Raw genomic sequence first — 24,340 nt, forward strand, 5'->3', positions numbered from 1 at the left:
CTGCTCATTTACTGTGACATCACCTGTGATGCAAGCAGGGCTGGTGAGTGGGAGAGGCTGTCACATTCAAGGAACACACGTTAGTTTGCCACCCCAGCATGCAGAGCCCCTCTCCCTTCCCCTCCAGCCACAGACATTTGAGGGGGTGGGGACTCCTAATCTAATGACGTTGAGGCACAAGACCCCTTGACAGATGAAGTTGACCCCACTGGGTGTCCCTGTGACCTGTGGAGTCGCTGAGTGTATTTGAAGAAGGATTCCCCCACACGGGTGTGTTTCAAGATGTTCCTCTTTGCCCGTAAAACCAAGACCCCCATCAGCACCTACACGGACTCCTACAGAGCGCCGAATAGCATGAGAAAAACCTTCCAGGAACCTCCGAATACTCTGTGGAAAGAAAATAAGTTTGTGACGGAGGTAAATCTCCCCCTCTCCCCCAGTAGACAGTGTTATCAGACACAGGATCTCAGCTTCTGTAGCGCTTCTAAGCTCTGCCACCATGGAGCTCCTCTGCATCTCAGCTTCTGCGGAGCCCTATAAGCCCTTCAGAAGCTGATTTTTATGACGTTTTGGGTGTCCTCATAAAATGTGGGTCTCCTCTTTCCGCTTAGCGTTTTGCTTGTGCAGCTGTGCCAGCATGGTGGTAACAGTATCGGTTTAAGCTACCTATAAGTGCAATTGGTGAGTGAGAGGCAGTCTGTTGTCCTTGTTTATAAATGAGCGCTGGTCACTACTGCTGTGGGAGGGAAATAATAAATGCAGCTACTGTAATGCTTAGATAGCACTTTTCATAAAAGGCCTGTATCGTTCTCTCCATTTTAAGATGGGGAAACTGAGGCACAGCAAGGGGAAGTGATTTGACCAAGGTCACCCAGCAGGTCAGTGGCAGAGAAAGGAATAGAACTCACGTCTCCAGAAGCCCAGCCTACTGTCTGAGCCAGGAGGCCACATTTTCATTTGTTCATGTTCCTCTGTGCCAGAAGAGCTGCGTGCCAGTCCCAAATGGAAAGCTTTCACTAACAACAGTCTGTACTGAAGTCATAGTGTCCTTCCGGCCAGCCATAGCTCTTAGAGGGCAGAGATTTCATTGTTAGCACAGTGAAGCACCTGGCTGTAGGTGCTATAAAATAATACACAGAAGTGGTCCATGGAGACTATAGGTCACAACATAAATTGGGCCATACTGGGTCAGACCAATGGTCTAGCTAACCCAGGATCCTGTCACTGACAGTGCCCCGTACCAGATGCTTCAGAGGGAATGAACAAACAGGGCAGTTACAGAGTGATCCATCCCGTCGTCTACTCCCAGCTTCTGGGAGCTGGAGGTTTAGGGACAGCTGGAGCATGAGGTTATGTCCCTGACTATCTTGGCTAATAGCCGTTGATGGACTCCATGAACTTATTTAATTCTTTTTTGAACCCAGTTATACTTTTGGCCTTCAAAACATCCCCGGCAACATGTCCCACGCGTTGACTGTAATGGAATACGTCCTGGCCATTTAGATTTTGATGTGACATTGCGTGCTGGGACCTATTGTCTCTATGGACCATAGTTTTATCCAAATTAGGTGCCAAAATTTAGGGGCAAACTAATTCTGGTTAAAGACACTCCAGAGATCGCAGATTGGACTCTTGTTGTGTCTTTCAGTGGATCCTGGTTAGTCTCCTTGGTTCTGAGGCTCTGTGCATGGCCAAGCTAGAACTGGCCTGTTGCGGGGTTCCCAGCTGTCGAGGCCTGCACAAGTCATCACAGTAATTTTGTCATTAGAGATTTTGAAACATGCCATGTGAGGTAGATCTGTGGATGAAAACCCTGCAGAACAGCCTATACGCAAATGTCTGATGAATTTTTGCCAACTGGTAACAATGAACATAATATGCAAAAGTTCCCCTGCCTCCACAGACATGGGTATCTGAGCAGCCACACTGCGTTAGTAGGGGTTACAGAAATGACACCCATTGCCAGGTCCCCAGAATCCTGCGAATCTCTCTCATCCCCACTGTCGCATCCATCCAAGGGGATGGCTTGTCGGATCTTTCTGACCATGACTGCCTGAGCAGGCTGCACCACCTCTCAGCCTCGGGCAGGCTGCACCGCCTCTCAGCTTCTTTCTCTGTGCATGAACTTTCCACTACATCCCTCTATGCATCTGTCCTTTGGCTTGGAATATGGTACCCGGCACCCTCTGCTGTCCAGATTGTGGCAGAACTGGTGAATGACCATTAGAAAATGTTTTAGAGCTGAGGCGCAGAGCGAGAGCATCCAAAAAAGGGAGGTTAAACAATCACAGAGAGGCTCTTTTGAGGCAATGCAGGCTCAGCCTGGGCATTTAGCAGTATGGGGTGTATGACACACAGCTAAGCAGCTCTGGTTCTATATAGGGGACAGCACTGCATGCACACTCCAGCCAGCTCATTGCAACAGAAGCTCGCTGCAGGCTGAGGAGGAAAGACAGGCTGTACTCCAGGAAGTGCTGCCAGAAGCAGCTAATTATTATCTACCTCCCATCACCAATAATCTAATCACTCCAATAAGTGGGAGGGAGTCATTGGTCATAAAGTGAACAGCAAAGACTGCGATAGAGAGGCTGGCTCTCAAGCGCCCAAGGCTGAGAGGCGGTGCAGCCTGCTCAGGCAGTCATGGTCAGAAAGATCCGACAAGCCATCCCCTTGGATGGATGCGACGGTGGGGATGAGAGAGATTCGCAGGATGCTGGGGCCCTGGCAATGGAAGAATGGGGTGTCATTTCTGTAACCCCTACTAATGCAGTGTGGTGCTCTGCCTACCTTGGGTGGCCAGGCCATATGGAGGACTATCAGTCTGCGCGCAGCCTGCCAGGGGCTAGAGCTGGGATTTTTAGCTCTAGAAGGGTCAGGTCTGATTCCTGCTGCCAACATCCTAGGCAGGGGGTCACACTATGTTTTATGGGGCTGTGTCTAAATCAAACCTCATCTCTCCTAACGATCCGACCTCTCTCTCCAGCCAGCCTTTGTACCAGGCTGATTACCTGACTACCCCCTCTCTGCCTCCATTTAAGTGGCCAACAGTTGATGTGTTGTATTATTTCTGAATTACTGCACTTGCTATTAAATCGGTTCATGTCTGTATGCATCATAGTCCAATGTACTCGCCTCCTGCCATCCTAACCCCTATGCCCCAGCTCACATCTTGGGCTCCTCTCACTGAGATGCCCCTGCTCACTCCTGCATGTCTCAGGCTCCAGGTGTGCCTTGGCCTCTGCTCACGCCTCCCACCGCCGTAGTCTCATAGAATCATAGAATATGAGAGTTGGAAGGGACCTCAGAAGGTATCTAGTCCAACCTCCTGCTCAAAGCAGGACCAATCCCCAACTAAATCATCCCAGCCAGGACTTTGTCAAGCCTGACTTTAAAAACCTCTAAGGAAGGAGATTCCACCACCTCCCTAGGGAACCCATTCCAGTGCCTCACCACCCTCCTGGTGAAATAGTGTTTCCTAATATCCAACCTAGACCTCCCCCACTGCAACTTGAGACCATTGCACCTTGTTCTGTCATCTCGTACCACTGAGAACAGTCTAGATCCATCCTCTTTGGAACCCCCTTCAGGTAGCTGAAAGCAGCTATCAAATCCCCCCTCATTCTTCTCTTCTGCAGACTAAACAATCCCAGTTCCCTCAGCCTCTCCTCATAAATCACGTGCCCCAGCCCCCTGATCATTTTCGTTGCTCTTCGCTGGACTCTTTCTAATTTTTCCACATCCTTGTAGTGTGGGGCCCAAAACTGGACCCAGTACTCCAGATGAGGCCTCGCCAATGCCAAATAGAGAAGAATGATCACGTCCCTCTATCTGCTGGCAATGCCCCTACTTATATAGCTCAAAATGCCATTAGCCTTCTTGGCAACAAGGGCACACTGTCGACTCATATCCAGCTTCTCATCCACTGTAACCCCCAGGTCCTTTCCTGCAGAACCGCTGCCTAGCCAGTCACACCACACACTGCCGGCTCCTCTGATGTGACTAAACATGGGGCCTTTCTCCCCAGTCAGCCAGGGCACATGGGTTCACAGACACCGTGCTAGCGAGCACCTTACACGTAATGGGACAATGGTGAAATCTGTTATCTCAGGGGGCTCTCATAGAGCCCGGTGATAGCCCCAGGTAGATGGCGAGAGAGAGACACAGCTGGAGCAATTTTGACTTGGATTTGGATGTGGCTAGGAAATCACTGAAGGTGGCAGATGAAAAATGCCAGGCCATAGCTCTGGGCCTGGAGCACCCACAGAAAAAAAATAGTGGGTGCTCATCACTCACCGGCAGCGCCGCCAATCACCTCCCCCCGTCTTCCTCAACGTCTCCCGCCCTCCCATGATCAGCTGTTCAGCAGCGTGCAGGAGGTGCTGAGGGGGGAGGAGCGAGGGCGGGGTGTGCTCAAGGAAGGGGGCGTAACGGGGTGGGAAGAGGCAGGTCGGGATGGGGGAGATGAAAGAGGCGGGCCTTGGGGGAAGGAGTAGAGTAGGGGCGGGGCCTGTGGTGGAGCAGGGGTTGAGCACCCCCCCCGGCAGATCAGAAAGTTGGCACTTTTGTGCCAAAGGGGTGCTTTTGATATTATGGGCAATCGTTTCCCATCTGCCAAAGGACCCTGTTTTGATACAATCTACCTGCCCGAAGGGCTGGATCCACAGGGATCTCACTTTTAAATTTTAGCTACAATGTGGTTGACCCAACCGACTGTGATATCACTGGTGATGCAAGCAGGGCTGGTGACTGAGGGTGGTGGTCAGATTTGGGAGACAGACTTTTAATTTGCTACAGTATTACAGAGAGCCTTTTTCATAGTCTCACCGCTCAGCGTGGCTTGTGGTGGACTCCAGAAATTAACTTCAGGCATAAAGCCCTTGCTGGCTACTGGGGATCAGCTGAGACATAGTTTCGACTGAAGGTGGAATCCCTTCCAGAGAGATGTTCCTCTTTGCTCATAAAACAAAGACGCCGATCAGCACCTACACAGAATCTTACCGACCGCCTTGTACCGTGAAACAGACTTACAGGGAACGTCCTTTTACGTTGTGGGAAGAAAACAAGTTTATTACAGAGGTAAATCTCCCACTTCTAAGGCTGCTAATCTATAGCCCTGTTAGCTGAAGGATGGCTTCCCGATGGTCTGTGAGCCTGGCACTCAGGGCTCGGACTGCATCAGATGACATAAACCAAAGGTCCCCAAAGTGTGGGGTGCACCTACTTAGAGGGGGGCATGGAGGAATGTTTGGGGGGGGGAATGGCAGGTCCAGGGCCCAGGCCAGCCCCCACAGAGGGTGGGGAGGGAGCACCACCCAGCCCCACTCCACTCCACTCCACTCCCAGCTCAGCCCCGGCCCCACACCAGGTCCCACTCCTGGCCCCAGCCCTGCCCCCAGCCTTTGCCCTACTCTTGTCCCCAGACCCACCCCCAGCTGCGGCCCCAGTCCCCTTACCCTGTCCATGTCCTAGGCGGCATGGACAGGGCTAAGGGGGAATGCGACGCTGAAAAATTTGGGGACCACTGACGTAAGCTCAGCAGCTTTGGGCTAAATTGGGAGTGGGACAGGAGACTTCCAAACATTTTGAAGGGTGCTGCAGGCCAGGGGGTTATTTTGTGGTTTTTCCCTTAGCGGGAAAGTTGATGGCCAGGGTTCTTTGCTGTCTTTCCAACGAGGCTTGCAGCAGAATCCCTTTACCATAGGCAGCTGTGGGGCTTTTAGATTGCACCCTCTAAGAGTCAGGGACTTTTCTTACTGTGGGTGTGTACAACTAGACACTCCTGCAAAGCGAAATATCATCATCTTCATCATATCTGTGGTGACTGAAGATCCCATGGGACAAGGCAGAGGGTATCATCCCTGACACCACAGCTACAGCCCCTTCTTCCCACTGCAGCTGCAGGTGGAGCCAGGATACTGCTGGTTTGGAACTGCTGTGCGGGGCTGTTGGGTATTGTTTAAAGGCTGCTGCTTTCTGCCCTGGTGGAAGGGGTGTCCGCTGATGCAGTGTTTCCAGTGCTTTGCAAAGATTCCCACGCCAAAGCTGAGAATGTTTGGAAGGGAGAGGGGGGGAGAGGGATGCTTTGGCATGGTCGCATTTTCAGTGGCACCTGTGATTAAAGCCTGCCTGCCTTTCCACAGCCCAGAGGCTCCCTGGGAGGCAGGTTGACTCACTTCCCCTTAAACTGGGTCACAGTTGAACTAAAATCTATCCTCATCATCTGCAAACGGGGATGAGATTCCCATCCTTTGTAAACCACTCTGAGATCTACTGATGAAAAATGTGCTATAGGAGCTAAGTATCATATTCTTCTTCCACTCACCAAGCCACTCCCCTTAGGCCAAGCCACACCCTCTCCCTTCAGATTGGCAGGTCTCTTTTTTCTCTCCTTCTGGGCACTGGAAGGGATCTGACCCTCTTTCACCTTCCGGTCTGTTGGGGTCACCATCGTACAACAGACACACCTGTGGTCAGCTCACCCCACAGAGAGATAAACCCCAGGACCTTTGGGTCCCTTGCACCTTAGTTAAAGGAGAAGGTAGTGCTATTCCTGGGTGGATTCACAACCCCTTGAAGCCTTTAAATCAAGACTGGGTGTCTCTTTCTAAAACACATGCTGTAGCTTAACCAGAAGTTATGGGCTTGATGTAGAAATCAATGGGGGAGAGTCTCTGGCCTGTACTATGCACAAGACCAGCCTAGATGACTCTCTTTAAATCGAGAGGCTTCTGGCCCTGATCCTCCAAGATATTTAGGTACTTAATTCCTAGGGAGTTAAGAACCTACATATCTTTGAGGATCTGGTCCTGTATCTTCAGTGGATCTTAAGGCACAAGAAGGAACAATGGCAACATATAGGTGCCCAGTTTCATCTAGCAATCAACAGTGGAAACACATGTCTGCTGACCTTATGACTTATCCACTGTTCCAAGTAACAGACCAGCAATTCTCCCTTTTCTTGCACGAATTCTACACAGCAGACATGGTTGACTGGCTGACTTTCTTGCCCTGAGCTTTTTATGCCTTTGTGGCCAGGCCCATCTTTGGTCCCTGGCTTGCAGGGCTATTTGCCAGGTGGGGGGTACATGGAGGTTCTTGGTGAATTTACTGGGGGAGATCTTTGATGGGACTTGAGGTATAGTACACTGGTGTCAATGGAGAGTGTCTGTCTATTTAATGGCTGCTCTTTATTGTAAAGAGCCTGGGGTGGGAGTGCTTTATCTGACAGTACAAAGCACAATAAATAAATGCTTCTAATTGACGTCATGCTGGCCAACCCCTCCTCTGACCAGCGCTCACACATGACAGCCCTGAAAGGAAACAGAGCCACAGGGCACAAAGCAAGGGACCAGACCAAAACTGTGACAAAATGGGCAGTGGGATGCTTCTCATGGCCCCTGGGGTTAGACATCGCCTGCGGTCCCCAAGCCAAAAGCCTTTTCCATGCCCCACTCAAATGGGCCCTGCCTGACTCATCCGGCCTACGGGAAACACTGCAGTATCATAGCAATGCAGTCTGTTTTCTGGAGCACCTCTTACCCACAATGCTTGCTGCTGCAGAAGGAGCATGGCGGAGAGGACCTTAACTTGGAGGGATGGTTCCCCAGCCAATCTGGAATGTCACAGGGTGGCTGGTCCTTTAACAGTGGGGTGGGTCTCTCAGTTCCCACCTGTGAAAATGGGGCATGTGAGTCAACCAGGCCTGTGGGATAGATAAGGGAGAAATCTAGGCAAGGGGAGATGGAGGCGTCTGCAGGGAGGTAGGAGACCTTGTGACACTGTGGGGAAACTCCAGCTAGGTAGGGCTGGGAATGGCTACGTCTCCAAGCAGGAAGGCATGGGAGAAGGGAGCAGTGAGGCCAGGAAGGGCTGGTGTAGGAGACGAAAGAGAACCCTGGAGGTGTGAAAGCTGAGCCCAGAGCGTGGGCAGGAGAGTGTGTGAGCTATTGAAGATGGACCAGCCCCTTTGAAAGTGGGACTGAGCCCTGTTTGAAATGGGTATTAAAACTCTGTGTTTGGTTTTGGGCTGATGTACCCTGGAAGGGGTGGACTTTTTCATAGATTCATAGATTCATAGACTCTAGGACTGGAAGGGATCTCGAGAGGTCATCGAGTCCAGTCCCCTGCCCTCATGGCAGGCCCAAATACTGTCTAGACCATCCCTGATAGACATTTATCTAACCTACTCTTAAATATCTCCAGAGATGGAGATTCCACAACCTCCCTAGGCAATTTATTCCAGTGTCTAACCACCCTGACAGTTAGGAACTTTTTCCTAATGTCCAACCTAAATCTCCCTTGCTGCAGTTTAAGCCCATTGCTTCTTGTTCTATCATTAGAGGCTAAGGTGAACAAGTTTTCTCCCTCCTCCTGATGACACCCTTTTAGATACCTGAAAACTGCTATCATGTCCCCTCTCAGTCTTCTCTTTTCCAAACTAAATAAACCCAATTCTTTCAGCCTTCCTTCATAGGTCATGTTCTCAAGACCTTTAATCATTCTTGTTGCTCTTCTCTGGACCCTCTCCAATTTCTCCACATCTTTCTTGAAATGCGGTGCCCAGAACTGGACACAATACTCCAGTTGAGGCCTAACCAGCGCAGAGTAGAGCGGAAGAATGACTTCTCGTGTCTTGTTTACAACACACCTGTTAATGCATCCCAGAATCACGTTTGCTTTTTTTGCAACAGTATCACACTGTTGACTCATATTTAGCTTGTGGTCCACTATGACCCCTAGATCTCTTTCTGCCATACTCCTTCCTAGACAGTCTCTTCCCATTCTGTATGTGTGAAACTGATTGTTCCTTCCTAAGTGGAGCACTTTGCATTTGTCTTTATTGAACTTCATCCGGTTTACCTCAGACCATTTCTCCAATTTGTCCAGATCATTTTGAATTTTGACCCTGTCCTCCAAAGCAGTTGCAATCCCTCCCAGTTTGGTATCGTCCGCCAACTTAATAAGCGTACTTTCTATGCCAACATCTAAGTCGTTGATGCCAACATCTAAGTCGTTTTGTTTAAGGCTTAGCTGGGCAGGTGCAGGGGAGGGTTATCACTGAGGGGAAACTGAGGCAGGGCTGCTGCAGGGTCACCCATGCCTTGAGGGGGCACTCTGTTGGCGACCCTCTCACAGGAAGGTTGTTTTGAAAATGTTTAACAGCCTGAGAGTGCAAAACACCAGACTGTCCAATGCATTTTCACCCCTCTAGCTGAGCATTGCACAAATCCTGACCCAGAGAGAGACCTGCAAACGCCATTTGTTTCCTGTCTCTCTGACAGCCAGCAGACTTCTGAGCCCACTTGGTGTGATTGCATGGGGGCTCTGGCCCCAGATGTGTCTGAAAGCACCCAGATCTTACAACAATAACAGTAGCATTACTTCCCCGCTCCACAGTGTCACCCTGACTTCCCCAAGCGCTATAAACATTCATTCATTAAGCTGTGTGCTGAATTAAATGTCATCAACTTTGGTGCTAATTCTTGTATCTCCAGCCAGGCTATATGTCTGATCCTCTACTTTTTTGCTGTTGAATTCACAGCCAGCCAGGCATTTGGTGATCTTGCAGTGAAATTAAAGCATTTGCCATATTTGTATTCAAAATAAATCTAGGGAACCGCAGGTCACACCTCCCAGGAGCTCCTCCTTCTGAAGTTCTCCAACACTCTCATATCTCCTTGAAAGGCTGACAGGTATTTTCTGGGTTGGGGGTGTGTTTGAACTCACATATGTGGCCACAATAGAGAGGCTGCAGCCTGCAGAAATGGGTCCTGACTTGCCTTGCCTCAGTTGCTCCCCCGACCCTGCTTTTGATTGTGCATTGCTCCTGCGTGGGATTCCCACCCTTGTTGATTTGGAGAGGGGAGGGGTTTGATGGCAAGGGATTGGCAGAGGGAAGGAAAGGTTTGTATATAGACCTTGGTTATAGGATTACCCTTGTGCTTTAAACCCTCCCACCTCTGGAGCAGGTTATCCAGGTGCGCATGAGTTCCTGCTGATGCACCCTGGTGCTGCTGCCTGTCCACATTCACTACAGAACAAGTTGGAGATTTTCAGGTGGAGACTGGCAGTATTGTCTAGTGGGTAGAGCAGGAGACTTTAAGTTAGGATGCCTGGGTTCTATTCATGGGAGCTCTCCAGTGAGCAGAGCAGGGGACTAAGCACTCAGGACAACTGGTTTCTCTAAACAGCTCGACTGCTGACTTGCTGTTTGACTTTGGGTAAGTCATTTACCCTCACCGTGCCTCAGTTTCCCATCTATAAAGTGGGGATAATAATAATGACCTGTCTTGAGGGTTAATAAATTGCTCCCCAAAGGAAGTGGCTGCTGAGGTGCCCAGTGCTGCAGTTCAAAGGAGATTTTAAAATCACTGCAATTGTTTTTGTGAAGGTAGTGTGTTTATGTACATCCTTATTTACTGATCGGGCACTCAGCCCTGTACAAGCACTTACAGGCTAGAGGGCCTGATTGTGTTATATAAGAAAGGCCATACTGGGTCAGCCCGATGGGCCATCTAGTCCAGTATTCTGTCTTCCAACAGTGGCCAGTGTCAGGTGCTTCAGAGGGAACAAACAGAACTGGGAATCATCAAGTGATCCATCCCCTGTCACCCATTCCCAGCTTCTGTCAATCAGAGGTTTAGGACACCCGGAGCATGGGGTTGCACCCTGACCATCTTGACTAATAGCCATTGGTGGGCCTGTCCTCCAGGAACTTACCTAGTTCTCTTTTGAACCCTGTTATAGTTTCAGCCTTCACAGCATCCCCTGGCAAGGAGTTCCACCAGCTGACTGTGCGTGTGTGAAGAAATGCTTCCTTTTGTTTGTTTTAAGCCTGCTGCCTATTCATTTCAGTTGGTGACCCTGGTTCTTGTGGCATGAAAAGGGGTAGGTCACACTGCCCCATCCACTTTCTCCACACCAGTCATGAGTTTAAAGATTTTTTATGTTCTGTTGAAGCCAACGTTGAGTTTCCCAGTGGTGGCAGGATGGGGCCCACTGTACCCGGTCCAGACAGCGTGCAATGCAGATAAGACCCAGCCAATCCGGTTCAAACCTCCATCCCCTGGGCAGCCTGCTGTGCAGGGTGGTGCATGTCTGTGCATGTTTTTAGCGGATTGCAGTTGAAAAGCTTCAGCAAAGTGGGTTAGCGGGGATCTGAGTGTGTCGCCGGGGAGCAACAAGGGCTCTTCCTGCGCTTGCTGCAGAGGCCTTGGTTAAACGGGCATTTCTGGGCGCTGAAGGGGGAGGACATGGTGGTCATTTTGCGTGTTCAGTGGGTGACACACCCTTGTGGTTGCCGTGCGCCTTGGTATTTCTGAGATCACCCTGCTTACAAGGTCAGTGCTTTTATTCCTGTTTATATTTCCCTGGCATGGAGAGGCCCCCTTCTGCTGAGTGCTGGCCAGAGAGACAATCCCTGCCTCAAAGAGCTCAATAAACAGGACAGACCAAAGGCGGGAAGGGAAATAGACATGAATTGGTGTGTTCATGGTACAGCTGGGATTTGAACCAGCTCTTCTAAAGCCTCGTTTGGTGCCTATCCAGGTGGCCACACTACCCTCCCTACAGAGGGAGACAGCAAAGAATCCTTTGGCACCTTATAGACTAACAGATGTTTTGGAGCATGAGCTTTTGTGGGTGAATACCCACTTCGTCAGATGCATGTCTGACGAAGTGTGTATTCACCCACGAAAGCTCATACTCCAAAATGCCTGTTAGTCTATAAGGTGCCACAGGACTCTTTGCAGCTTTTACAGATCCAGACTAACATGGCTACCCCTCTGATACAGAGGAGACAGTCACAAGTTCTTGCATCACGGGATGGTGAAATGGCACCAGGCTCCATTGTTACTGGACAATATTTTGATGCAGCATCATGTGTTGCTGGATGCCAAAGGTGCCCCTACAGTTCCACAGCGCACACTCCAATAAGCATGAACCCACAGCATACCGGAGTAGTCCCAAAATATCCAGAACAAGCCAGGTTACTGGCTGAGGTGTAGTGAGCTTTTAAACTCCCTTTTTGCAGGCACTGGTTCTTGTACACGTTCATGTGCATATGACAAATGAACATGCACTCCTGTGTGCATGGACAGTGTCACTGGGAATCCATGAGTGAATGGTAGTGGGGCTGTTCTCTGCCCAAGTGACTATTGATCGAGGGGTAGGACTGGAAGCTAGGAGTTTCTACATTTTAATCCTGGCACTACACTGATTCCTCCTTTGGTTTTTGGCTCCAATTCCATCACCTGCAAAAATAAAAGTAGGGAACCTACCTCTACAAAGCACTTCGATACCCATGGATAAAAGCACCATGTTAGCCATTATGCACTTTGAAGAAGAAAAGCATTCAGATTTGCACACTGACTAGCTAACAGGTATACAACACAGCTACCGCCTACTGGCTGTAACCAGAACTGCTCAGCTGTGTGTCATAGGCCCTATATGACTAACTACTAAAGGTGATTTTCCTTTTACTCAAACACAGAGGCTTTCTGAGAATGAGGTTTTCAGCTCTAGCCTTGATCGTGTTGTTACATTCTGGGTGGCCACGGTGGTGAGCATATTAACAGCCATGACACGCCTTGATGCCCCTGGACTTTCCCCCTTCACTACAGCCTTGCATTTAATTGGCTTTATCCCAAACACGGAGGAATTTGCAAAGGGCAAGCCGGTATCCTTGCAATGTTTAACTGACTTCGTTCCCAACTCTCTATTGCCTTTAGGGGTTAACGAGGCCCAGAGTGGAAAATCAGGTGAACCAAGCTCAGCTGGAGAAGATGATTAAGCATGCAGTGCAGGATTATTCCTATAAGAACACGATAGAACCAACAGCCTATAGGCCAGAAAAGTATTGGGTAACCAGACCCGAAGGTATTGCTGGATTGTTTAAACCACCTGCCCCACAGTTCCCTGTCCTTCTTCCAGCTCGTCCATAGCATGTGCCCATCCAGTGATGAGAACTGCACTCAGAGCTCAGGGGTGGGCCTCGGGGTGCCGAACAGGGGCAGATTGGCTGGGTCGCTGGAGGCCAGGAGGCTGCGGTACAAGCAAAGGCTGCCAGGAGCAAGCACCGTTCCCCACCCTTTGGATCCCTAACTGTTCTCCTGCAAGAAACCCTCCCCAGTCCAGTTTCCCCTCCATACAGACCCTTCCTCCTCAATGCAGAGACCCAGGCTCTCTCTCACTGCTGGGCTCCTCTGTGGTTCTCTGATGCTCTTTGAGGGAGCAGATGTGGCCGGTCTGGCTCAGCCACAGACCATTCACAAGTCAGGCTAGGATGCACCCAGCCGCCCCTGGATCCTGGGCCAGCCGGCCTCAGTGCCCAGATTCCAGGTGCAGAAGTCGGGATATTCCAAGCTGGCCAAAGGATTTGAGCACCCAATTCCAGCATCCAGACCTCCGGGGGTGCTTTGGAAAGTCTCAGCCCTAGAGTCCAAGAACCTCGAAACCCCACCAGCCCTGCTGAGGTTGCACCAGTTTCTCTGAGGCCTCCCCCTCCCCGGGATGCATGCCCATTGCACGGTGCTCCCCTCCTCCACCCACCCCCACCTTCTGCCTCCATATTACTACAGCACACGTGGAAGCAGACAGGGAAGAGGTGCTTGCCTGGGGAAGCCAGCCGCCTAGCTGGCATGGAGTCAAGCCGGCTAGCTAAGCTCCCCTGTTCTCTCTGAAGAGCCCCGGGCTGGTCCACTTGTCTCTGCTCTCCTCCCAGCTGGTCCTTCGCTCTGCCACCAGGCGAGAAGGGCAAATGGGACTGTCTGTGGGCACCTGTACGCCCGCTCCTGCCAGCTGAGGGGCACCAGAGAAGGGACAGCAGCCTGCATGTCCTTGAATGGTATAACCATCAAGCAGCAGGAAAGAACTCACTGGGGCAGTGGATCTAACTGGGAATGATGGGATGAAATTACCTGAAGGAGGCTTTAGGCTGAACAGCAGGAAAAGCCTCCAGACGGGGGGATGTACCAGGCTGTGGAATCATCTCCCAGGGAAGGGTGGGACCCTCATTGCCAGGGACATGTCAGCTGACCCAGGCACAGCCCCAGAGCCTAGTGTGCAGAGATAGGCTATGGCCATTTTCACTTCCTGCCCAGTCCACATTTGACCTACTAGCTTGGCAGCCAAGGCGCTGCACCCTGGCCCCCGCAGTGGGGCAGATGGGGGTTCCATCATGGGACTGCACTTCCCTGGCTTCTACGGGTGCTGGGTCAGTGCTGTCTCCCCCAGCTTAGGAGGTTCATCTTCGTCCTAGAAATGGGAAGAGAAGCTAGTGGGGAGGGAGGGAAGCTGATTTTAAAAAACACCAGCATGGTTCCTCTCTCCCTCTGGCCCTCACGGCCAGCCCAGCAATACCCCGGAGAGGTGCAGTTAATTGGCTCCCTGGTACGCTCCCTGGGTTCCTCACCCCTGCTGCTGACGCATCAAAAAGGCTGTTTTAAAGCGGTTGGATCTTGCTGTTGCACCTAGGCCAAGAGTTTCCACCACAGGAGCCCAATGTTAGGCCCCTAAATCCTTATTTAAGCTCCTGATTTTCCAAAGTGCTGGGCTTCCACTGACGTCAGGTTAACACCACTAACTTACGTGCCTAAATAAGGCCCTCGGAGGCTGACTCTAGGCACCAATTGCTGCAAATCTTCCTCCAGTTTCTCCGGCCCTGCTCACCGCATCAACCCTGGTACAGCGGCACTGTCCACTGCTGTTCTTGAAGCCTGCTGTTGAGTGGAAGGCCAACCTGACCACAGGGATACAGAGCACACGCCATTCAGAAGGCCACATTTGACTCAGTTCTCGCACAGCAGTACCAGAGAGACTACAGTTATTTAGAATAAGAAATAAGTGCAGCATTAGCTGGTGCCCCACTGTCTATTTCTGTAGTGCCTTCCAGCCCCCAGTGTAATCACCTGATGCTCAAATTCTGCCCAGGGCTCACTTAACCTACCACTGCACAGCAGCCACCTCTGGTGAGGCACACAGCTACTGTGTAACAATGTACGGGGATACTAGACCACACTGGAGGATGGGAAGTGAGGAAGAATCCACTTGACACTGAAGAGAGACTTCAGGTGGGCAGAATGCATTCCCCGTGTTGTCATTTGGCCAGGACATGGGGGTTAGCATCCTTTCTCTTACAAACAGTGCCAGAGGATCTTTAAAAGCCATGAGGGGTCAGAGGCTCAGCTAGGGTGACCAGATGTCCCATTTTTATAGGGACAGTCTCGCTTTTTGGGCCTTTTTTTAATATGGGCTGCTATTACCCCCCACCCCCGTCCCGATTTTTCACATTTGCTTTCTGGTTACCCTAGTCTCAGCTGTATGTCGCATCCAAAAGAGGGCACCTCCAGCATCCCAGAATCCCTTGCACCATGCTGTAGAACTGATTACTGTCTAATTCAAATGAGGACAGTGGCACCTACTGAGTCACCAGCTCCAGTCCTTCCCGCATTCTGAGATTCCCCGGTGCACACTTGACAGACTGGAGCCGAGTTAGTTTGGATGGCAGGGATGTTTGCCTTGGGTTTTGTTAAGGAACCCAGCAGCTTTGGCTAGCTACATGTTAATCGGTTTGTTGGGGCCTAAAGGGCTAATGTGATCCTGGGCTACATAAACGTGAGAGGAGTGAGTAGGGGAAAGGAGGTGATTTGGCCTCTGTTTACAGCACAGGTGAGACCTGTATTGAAACAGTGGGTCCAGCTCTCATGCCACATGGTGAAAAGGGTTTTGAAAACCCAGGCCACCCAAATGATTGGGGTGGGGGGAAGGAAGCCTGACTGTGAGAGACTGAAAGAGCTCAGTCTGCTTAGCTTATCATAAAGAAGATGAAGAGGTGACTTGATTTATCGTGTCTAAGCACCTTCACTGGGAGAAAATACCCGTCACTCAAGGGCTCTTTAATCTAGCAGAGTCAGGCAGAACCAGCAGCAGCAGCTGGAAGTTAAAGCCAGACAAATTCCAATTAGAAATGACCCTTTTTAACAGTGGTGGCGATTAACCACTGGAACCAACTACCAATGGTGGGGGTGGGTTCTCCATTGCTTGATGTCAAGATGGGTGTCTTTCTGGAAGAGATGCGTTAAGTTATTGGGCTCAGTACCAGGGGGAACTGGGTGAAATTCTCCAGCCCATGTAATAGAGGACTAGATGGTCTAAGGGTCCTTTCTGGTCTTGATGTCTAGGACTTAGCGAATCCCGTTATTGTTCCTCCCTGGTAGGAAATGTTTGTCTGTTTGTCTGATTACATTTCAGAAAAGTACAATCCAGTTTTTGTCAGTGGAGACAAGTATGCAACGTGGAGGACAGGCCCCTACAACAGTGCGGGATGGAATAAATATACCACCTACCTCCCCAGGCTTCCAAAGGTAAATCCTGGACCTCCAGAATGCGCCTGCTTCTCGTCCCTACGCGGGGTGCAGCAGACGACCGGGGAAGGAGCTATGTTTTCAAAGTGACCAGTGGGATGTCAACACATGTCTCCTCCTACGGCCAAACAAGAACTGTACTACTAACTCCTTCTCCACGCTTTGCTTTGCAAATTTAACCTTTAATAAGCCAGGTCAAAATCCATCATAATACTTCATTGCACTTGCATAGCACTTTCCAGCAGGGCATCTCTAACTGCTCAATACTGCAAAATGTAGTCAGTCCCCCTGCACGCTAAGTAAAGTCCTATCTTCATCTGGCTCCAGACCATCCTTCCGAAGGAAGCGCAGAGCTGATCCAGCTACAAGAAGACTTTCCCCCTCATAGAGAGAGCTGTGTTTTCAGAGACAGGGTTCAGACACTGCAAATATCTGTAGCTAGGATCTGTGCAAAGGTGGTGGGTGTAAGAGGTCAGGGGAGACTAAGCCTTCCCAACCAGCCAGCTCCCTGCATTTGGAGCATGTGCTCCACCCTGAGGCCTCACTCCCGCTCGTCCTCTTCTCATCCCCACGTTGCCTGCATGGAGGCCTTGTAGGAGACGGTGAAGAGGTGCACACAAGCAGTAGGCAGTTGGCCCACTGGTGGACAGGCGCAGGGGTCTGGGGGAGGGGGCGAAGAGGCAGAAGCAGTAGGTGGGGGGGAGCCTTTGGAAGGTGCCTGAGTGGGGCCCCGGGATGGGGTGCGGGTGGGGCTTCGGGGGGAGGAGACTGATCAGGGGTGGTCCTCGGGGCAGGGCCTCGGTCCAGGCACATGCATCCTCCCCAAATGGAGGAGGCCTGCACTGCCTATGGATCTGTGGCAGTGGCTGTGCCATTTTCATGGCACGTGTACTGTGTAGTTCTGTGCAATAGAAACAGGAGAATATGGTCAAAGTAACTCTGGATTCGGTGGAGTCTGTGGAACGACTCAGGTGTCGGCCCAGTTCCCAGTGGCCAAGCATCCGCCACATCAGAAAAGCCACCGGCTCACTAAACAGTATCGACGCTGGCGGTCTCAGCAGAGAGGCCAAGGGAAGGATGGCACCTGCCCTCGCCTCCCATGGGCAAGGACAGGGCAGGGTGAGGGAGGCTTGCGCTTTTGCTGCCTGGGCTGTTCCTGATCCAGAGACAAACTGGGCTTTGCAAGTTTGCTGGACATACCTGAAGGCTCTGAAATCTTTCCTTGCAGGAAGCAGGGATGGAGACCATTCTCCGCGGGATGCCCATGGAATACCCACCGAAACCCGACCGCCTCAATAATTATGGTAATTGTACTGGGTCCTCCTATAAACTTACCTCGAGAGAGCAGGGACTCCAGGAGAGCCAGTGGGGGAGATTTTAATCCGTACAATGCCTCGCAGGCTGGAAACAGAAGGTGTCGCACAATGAGCAGCGGGTAGATATTTCCTTGGGAGATTTTTATGTGCAGCATTTCTGGGTCCCTTCAGCTGCAAAAGGCCAGAAAGCCCCTGGAGCCATTCTGGAGCATAAGCTCTGCTGTTGCTGCCTTCTGGGGCTGGGAAGGCAACACCAGGACTTGCCAATTAACTGCCCCCAACTCAGCTACCTCCGTTCCCCTACTCACCAACCCCACAAGGCAGCTCACAGTCAGGAACCCCTGAGGTTACCAGGGTTCTTGAGGCTGTGAAGGTGCCTCCTCCCTGAGGCTGCTGGGAATGGGGCACGGTGGGGTTGGCTGATCCCTGCCGCTGGTAGCTTATGGTACTACTGAATCTCTTCATCCTGGAGGATGTTGGGGGCTTTCTTAAAGGGTCACTCCCCTTGGGAAATGTTGTGGAGGGCTTCCAACCCCTTGTGCATTGACCCACCTGCCCAGGTCACCAGCGGGGCCCTTCTGCACCAAAGCACCAACCTATGTAGCTACAGCTAAAGAAGCAATTCAGTAGCTGGCAGCAGTAGTAGATTGTTGTCCTGCCCACGGCCACTAGAGGGAGACGTGGCATGTGCATGCGCACACACGTACACACACCCACACACACACACCCCAGCATGGGATACTTGCTCTAGCCACTAGCCCATACCCCCTCCCTTCTCCACCCCCGTTTGGACTCTATGACTCTTTGGTTGCTATGGTTTTGCCCTAGTTGCCATGGGCTCTGTACCCGGAAAGCTTGAGGGCCAGGCTTTCCATCTAGGGGAGCAAATGTCTGGATTTCAAAGCCGTGGAGTTTCCCCTCCCCCACTCCTTTGGCTCCTCTTGTTTCAGAAAGGGAAGTGGTGGTCAACATGCTGAACAGCTTGTCCCGCAGCCAGCTCCCCTCTGTCCAGCACCGTTCCACCATCCCCGGGAGAAAGCCCTTCCAAGGTTACTACAGCCCCTGCACTGGGCGTCACTACTGCCTGCGTGGGATGGATTACTACGTGGACGGAGCCCCCTGCAACGAGAGGCAGCTCAACCAGCTAGTGGAGAAGATTGTAAGGTTCGGAGGGTTACGCAGTGCACATAACACTTCCCTCTCGGGCGGAGCTCGCTCGGCTGCTCTACTGACAGCCCGGGTGGCAGAGCAGAATCCAGCCCCGTCCTTCCCTGTTGTTCCTGCAGGACTCATGGGGGTCAGAACGTGGGCTCCGATCCTGCCCATCACACCCAAAGCTCCCCTGAGTGGAAGGAGAGTTTGGCATGCAGGATCAGGCCCTCTTTTCCAGCAGATGGTCATTCCGGGGCAAAGGGCTGGCTCAGTGCTGGGGAAAGGAAAGGCAGCATTCAGGGAAACAGGTGTTCTCAGCCCCGCCCTTCACTGTCGCCCAGGGCCCAGACAACTGAACGTCATTGAAAGATGATCAGGAAAGACCAGGGCGTGTAGGAGGGGAGGCTGAGGTGGGGATCAGTGCAGAGAAAGCCGGGCCCTTCCACACCCCTTTGCAAAGCATTGACACCTTCCCCCAACCCCAGGCACACCCCCCATCCTGTGCTGGGGTAAGACCCCTGTCTCCCTCATTCTTCTCCCAGTATTGCCAGCCCCAAATGTTCAAAAATCATGAGTCAGGCTCACCAAAAATCAGGAGATTGGCTTTAAAATCGTGAGATGATGTAAAAAGAATAGATTGGGTGTCCTTTTGATTTGCCTTCTGCGTTTGAGCCTTTGGGGTGCACTGGGGTCACATTTTGATGCTTCCTCCACAGCTCTTACTTTTTCTTTAAGAAAGAAGGCTGAAGTCATCCCACATACATCTGACTTCAGGAGCTGGGGCTTTAAGGAACCCAGTATTCTGAACCCAGACAAAATCCTGAGAGTTGGCAACACTCTGGCACTTGTCCCCTTTCTCAGTCCATTGTGTTTTCCCTATTTCATTTCTCATTCCCCTTTGCCTCCCTGCTGTGTCCACCTCCCCAACCTCACTTTCCCAGTTCTCTCCTCCCTCTCGTTTCAGTGTCCTTAAACTGAGCCCTAGAGAGTGACGTTCAGTCCGCACACACCCCAGTGCTCTCCTCCCTCTCCACCCAGCTGGGCCAGCAGTTGTCAGTGAGCCCAGCTGAAGCCACTAGAACTCTTTGCTAGAGTAGCCAGCAGCAGCCCTGCAGCTCCCCAGGACAGGGCTGCGAGCCAGGTACATCCCCTCCAGCCCTGCAGAGGTGAGGGCAGGACTGCAAAGAAGGATATATACTGTATATATACAAGCCTGGCCGAAGGCTCTGTAGCCGCAGAGGCAGTGGCAAGGGCCAGGAAGAGTCAGGGTGACCCAAGGGTGGGACCTTCAGCACAGGAGATGAGAACAATCCTGGCAAACACAGGCCAGGACACCCAAATATTCAGAGCTCTGGGTCCTTGTGGGGCCGAAGAGGGTGCTGGAGCAATGGATACCATGAAGAGGAGTTAGTTACTGAAGGGCAGGCGGAGAGGTTGCAGTAGCAGCTCTGGGTATTGTTTTGCTTTGGATCCGAGAGGCTGCACGGAGGAACCCACACCAGGGCGTGGGCCACGTCTGTCTCAGTGTTTATAAAGTGCCCATCACCCCTGGGGTCCAGCCACACAGAAATTGCAACTTTTACTAAGCGGGTTTCTGAACCTGTTCCATGCAATCAGTGCAATCTCTGTGGGCAGATGCTCTCTCACGCAGTTTGCTCAGGTGCTGCTCCTGGGTGCAGACCATCCCGAAGCCCCAGCCCTGCCTTGCCTTCAGGATCACAGCCTCGCTGCTGGGGAGCAGCAGGCAATCTTCTAGCCCTCTGAGGATAGCGCTGTATCCCCATGGCTGCCCACTGAAAACCCCTCCGTCTCTAGGAGCAGCACTCCTAGCATCACCTCTCTTTGTGGAGGAGAGTGCTGCAGCAGCCTTAACTCAGAGCTCAGAAGCCCAGGGATCTGGTTTTCATTGCAGTTAAAGTCTGGGTGCTCGGACCGCTAAAATCTGCCACTAGGACGTTAGTCCCTGTGCTGTGGACAGACCTCTCCCTGTTATTACTGCTCCACCCCAGAGTCCTACCACCACCACTTGCAACTCTGATGCCACCATTCTCCACTTGTGGGGAGACATGAAGGATCTTTCCCATGTAAGCTTACTGCCCACCAAAATGAGAGTGAGCAGAGATGAGTGAGCCCGGCCACCTGGTGCTATCGCTAACCACGCCCTTACGTTTGTTTCAGGAATATCCCATACTGCGGTTGCAGCCGAGAGACGATGGACTATGCACATTTGCACAGCCTGCCGCAATCTTTCCCGTATATGAACCTTAAGTAAGAAAGTTAAAGCCAGGTTCAGTGCTGGGGGAAGGGCACCGTGGCTCTAGAAAATCATGTTTTACACTGGGGAGAACAGGAACCTCACAACAGTCTTGGACTTTCCCCAAGATCTTCCCTCATTTAGGTTTCAGGTGAATCATGACAAATGACTGCATGTATTACGGTAGCCCCTGGAATACAGAGATTAAGTGACTTGCCAAAGGTCACGGAGCAAGTGGCAGAGTTTGCAGGGTGGGAGGAGCTTATTTTGAAGGGACAGCACCATGCTTTTATTCATGGTACAAAATAATGAAGGACTGTAGGGAACCAAAGGAGGAGGGTTTGCTCTGCCCACCCTGGGGTCCTCGCCTGACGGCAAGAGAAGCTGTTAGCAAAAGGGTCGCAAGAGGCCACCCTGATGTAAAACAAAACCTGCAGGGGGCTGGGAGCCTTGGATGGTGATGGCCCAGGACCAGCAGAGCGAGTCCCGAGAACTAGAAATGTAACTAGGAGTGTTTAAAGGAAACCTAAAAACGGTTGCTTAGGTGAGTTTGTTCCCTTTTTGCTGTAACGCTTTCATTATTCATACTATACCTCAGCTCCCCAGTTCCCCATCTGCAAAACAGGGGTAGCCACTGACTGGTAGCCTTCTCGACCTGGGCAGGAGTGTGAGGGTTTATTTACTAGTTAATGTCTCTGTTGTGCTTTGAAATCATAAAACCCCGCATAAGTATTTGAAACTCCTGCAGACTCACAACACTACTGGGATACACTTAACGTTGTAGTCATGTTCCTGAAAAATGCGACTTTAAACAAAACGATGTTAAGTGAATCCAATTTCCTCATAAGAATTAATATAAATGAGGGGGTTTGGTTCCAGGGAAATTGTTTTCACCAGACAAAAGACTATATTATATATACACACACACACACACACACACACACAGAGTATACGTTTTAAACAAACAATTTAATACTGGTACGCAGTGATGACGATTGTGAAGTTTGGTTTAAGTGGAGGAGTCAGCGGGTGGGATATTTCCCAGGGAATGCCTTACTGCTAAATGAGCTAGCAATTGACTGAACCCTGAAGGGTTAACTCTCACAACACTCTACAAGGCAGCAGGAAAGGAGGGAGGGCAGACAGAGACACACACTCTGTGTGTGAGAGAAAAATGTGCATTTCCTCTTTAAGTAGCTGACCCCAGGCCTAAGTACACAGCCTTGTTAATTAAATCAGCTTGCTGAGACCTGAGACCCGCAGCTACTGCCTAGAAGCTCCCTCCCGTGGTCGTGTGTTCCCCCGCTTTATGGAAGATGGGGTAAGGGGGCACAGGAGCAGGGGGGAGGGAGAGACACCCTGACATTAGTCCCCCCCCTTTCCTCCTCCCCCGCACAGCAAGCAGGAGTCTCTGGGAGCAGCTCCAAGGCAGAGGGCAGGAGCAGCACATGGCAGTGGGGGGAGGGACAGCGGCTGCACAGGGAAGTTAGGGGAGCAGGGAGCTGATCAGGGGCTGCTGGCCCACCCTGGTTCCAACCACCCACCAACTAGCTGCAAGGGGCTGCTCTTCCTGCAAGCAGTGGACAAAACAGGCGCCTGCCAAATGACATCAGAAGGGAGCACTGCACAACTTGAAACGAGCATGTTCCCTAATTGATCAGCAGCTTAACATCGAAACAATGTTAACCGGGACGACTTTAAGTGACAAAAGAGAGGCACCAGCGTGGGCTAGTTAGCTATGCAGAGATGTATTCTCTGGGGTTTTCCCATAACGCCCGAACACATCACATCCCGCCCACTGGCTCCCATGTGCCTTTTAGCCCCTTGTCTCTCACCTGCCACACCCATCTGGCAGAGACCCCACTGACCGGGCCACCTCCCTCCCCAAATCCCAGGACCAGGCGTTCGATATGGGGCAGAAAAATGGTGAGCACGAGGAAGCATCACTCTGCAGTGAATCAGTAAAGAGAATGGCTCCCAAAGCTTGCCCTTTGCAATCTCCCTGGAATCTCCTAATGAGCACCAGTAGGAAGTGGATTACCAAGGACCCTCCTGCGTGGGTGAGGCTAACAATCTATTGGTTTTTCCTCCTTTCCCAGGTGGGACACGAGTCACTTCCAGAAGGCCGGCGGGCCGCAGAAGGATAACTATGTCATCCATCCCGAGTTTGTGTCGGAGTCCTACCCCACTTCGCCGTGCTGGTAGAGAACAGAGTCACGCTTCCATTAAAATGGGTCTTGTCTTGTCAACCTTCATGTGTTCGTTCCTTAGGGTGCCATCTGTGCAGGGCCAGTGCATCCACTAGGCAACCCTAGGCAGTTGCCTAGAAAGGCAGGATCTGGGAGGGCGGCATTTTGCTGCCCTCAGCGGAAATTTGGTGGTGGGGGAGTCCTTCCACTCCGGGTCTTTGGCGGAAATTCGGCAGTGGATCCTTCACTTGTTCCGGGACCCACCAGCAAAGTGGCCCAGGAGAGGGATAGCTCAGTGGTTTGAGCATTGGCCTGCTAAACCTAGGTTGTGAGTTCAGTCCTGGAGGGGGCCACTTAGGGATCTAGGGCAAAAATCAGTACTTGGTCCTGCTAGTGAAGCCAGGGGGCTGGCCTCAATGACCTTTCAAGGTCCCTTCTAGTTCTAGGAGATGGGTATATCTCCAATTACTATTATGTGAAGCGGAAGGACCCCCGCCATCAAATGCTCAGAGGAGGAGCGCTGCCGCCTAGGGCAGCAAAAACCCTGGTGTTGCTCCTGCATCTGTGAAACATCCCTGCCCCCCAGCGGCAGCATCGGACAAGGGGCAAAGGGATCTAAGAAGAGGGTGGAACCGTGCTTTGCTCTGTAGCTGTCTTAGCTCTTCCCCAAGCCTCTGCATGGGTGGCAGCTTTGCTGCTCAGGATGGTTGGGCAGGGAAAAGGATTAGGGAGGCAGGAGGCTCCAGCTCCCCCTGAAATCTCCTGTCAAGCCCCAGAGTTTGCAGCCTTTTTCCTTCCAGAAGAATGAGCTGCCCTTGGAGTCTGTCTTTGCCACACACTAGTTCACTACTAGAAGGCGGGTCTGTGGGACACAAGCCACTCCCTGCCCTGCAGAGATGAGCTTCCTGACATCCCAGAGGATCTGGGAGAGAAAACCCCAGCTGTCCCCCCCCATCCCAACCTGGTCCAAGGTTGCCAAGCCAGCCTACAGCAGCTGTATTTGGTGATGGATTCTGTAATGGCTTTGTCTCATCAAGCTTTCCCTATCCTGCTGCAATTGCAGTGCTA

The 24,340-nt window shown here is 51.6% G+C and overlaps 1 protein-coding gene across 1 annotated transcript; it reads left to right on the forward strand.

Moving 5' to 3' along the window:
- The first annotated feature begins 282 nt into the window (after positions 1 to 282).
- On the forward strand, positions 283 to 23,288 carry SPMIP6 (sperm microtubule inner protein 6). The gene is made up of 7 exons (XM_032780166.2): positions 283 to 417; positions 12,729 to 12,876; positions 16,249 to 16,361; positions 17,590 to 17,665; positions 18,628 to 18,841; positions 21,008 to 21,097; positions 23,183 to 23,288. Exons 1-7 carry the CDS (start codon positions 283 to 285, stop codon positions 23,286 to 23,288), a joined length of 882 nt encoding a protein of 293 aa, XP_032636057.1.
- The last annotated feature ends 1,052 nt before the right edge of the window (positions 23,289 to 24,340 follow it).

The sequence above is a fragment of the Chelonoidis abingdonii genome, chromosome 6 (assembly GCF_003597395.2).
Source record: "Chelonoidis abingdonii isolate Lonesome George chromosome 6, CheloAbing_2.0, whole genome shotgun sequence".
Taxonomy (NCBI): domain Eukaryota; kingdom Metazoa; phylum Chordata; order Testudines; family Testudinidae; genus Chelonoidis; species Chelonoidis abingdonii.

Bases quoted from the DNA above. Each gene is read 5' to 3' on its own strand.
- SPMIP6 (XM_032780166.2), top strand. From the start codon at position 283: ATGTTCCTCTTTGCCCGTAAAACCAAGACCCCCATCAGCACCTACACG. The intron at 16,362-17,589 runs GTAAATCCTGGA...CTTTCCTTGCAG, and splicing joins ACCTCCCCAGGCTTCCAAAG to GAAGCAGGGATGGAGACCAT. The intron at 17,666-18,627 runs GTAATTGTACTG...CTCTTGTTTCAG, and splicing joins CGACCGCCTCAATAATTATG to AAAGGGAAGTGGTGGTCAAC.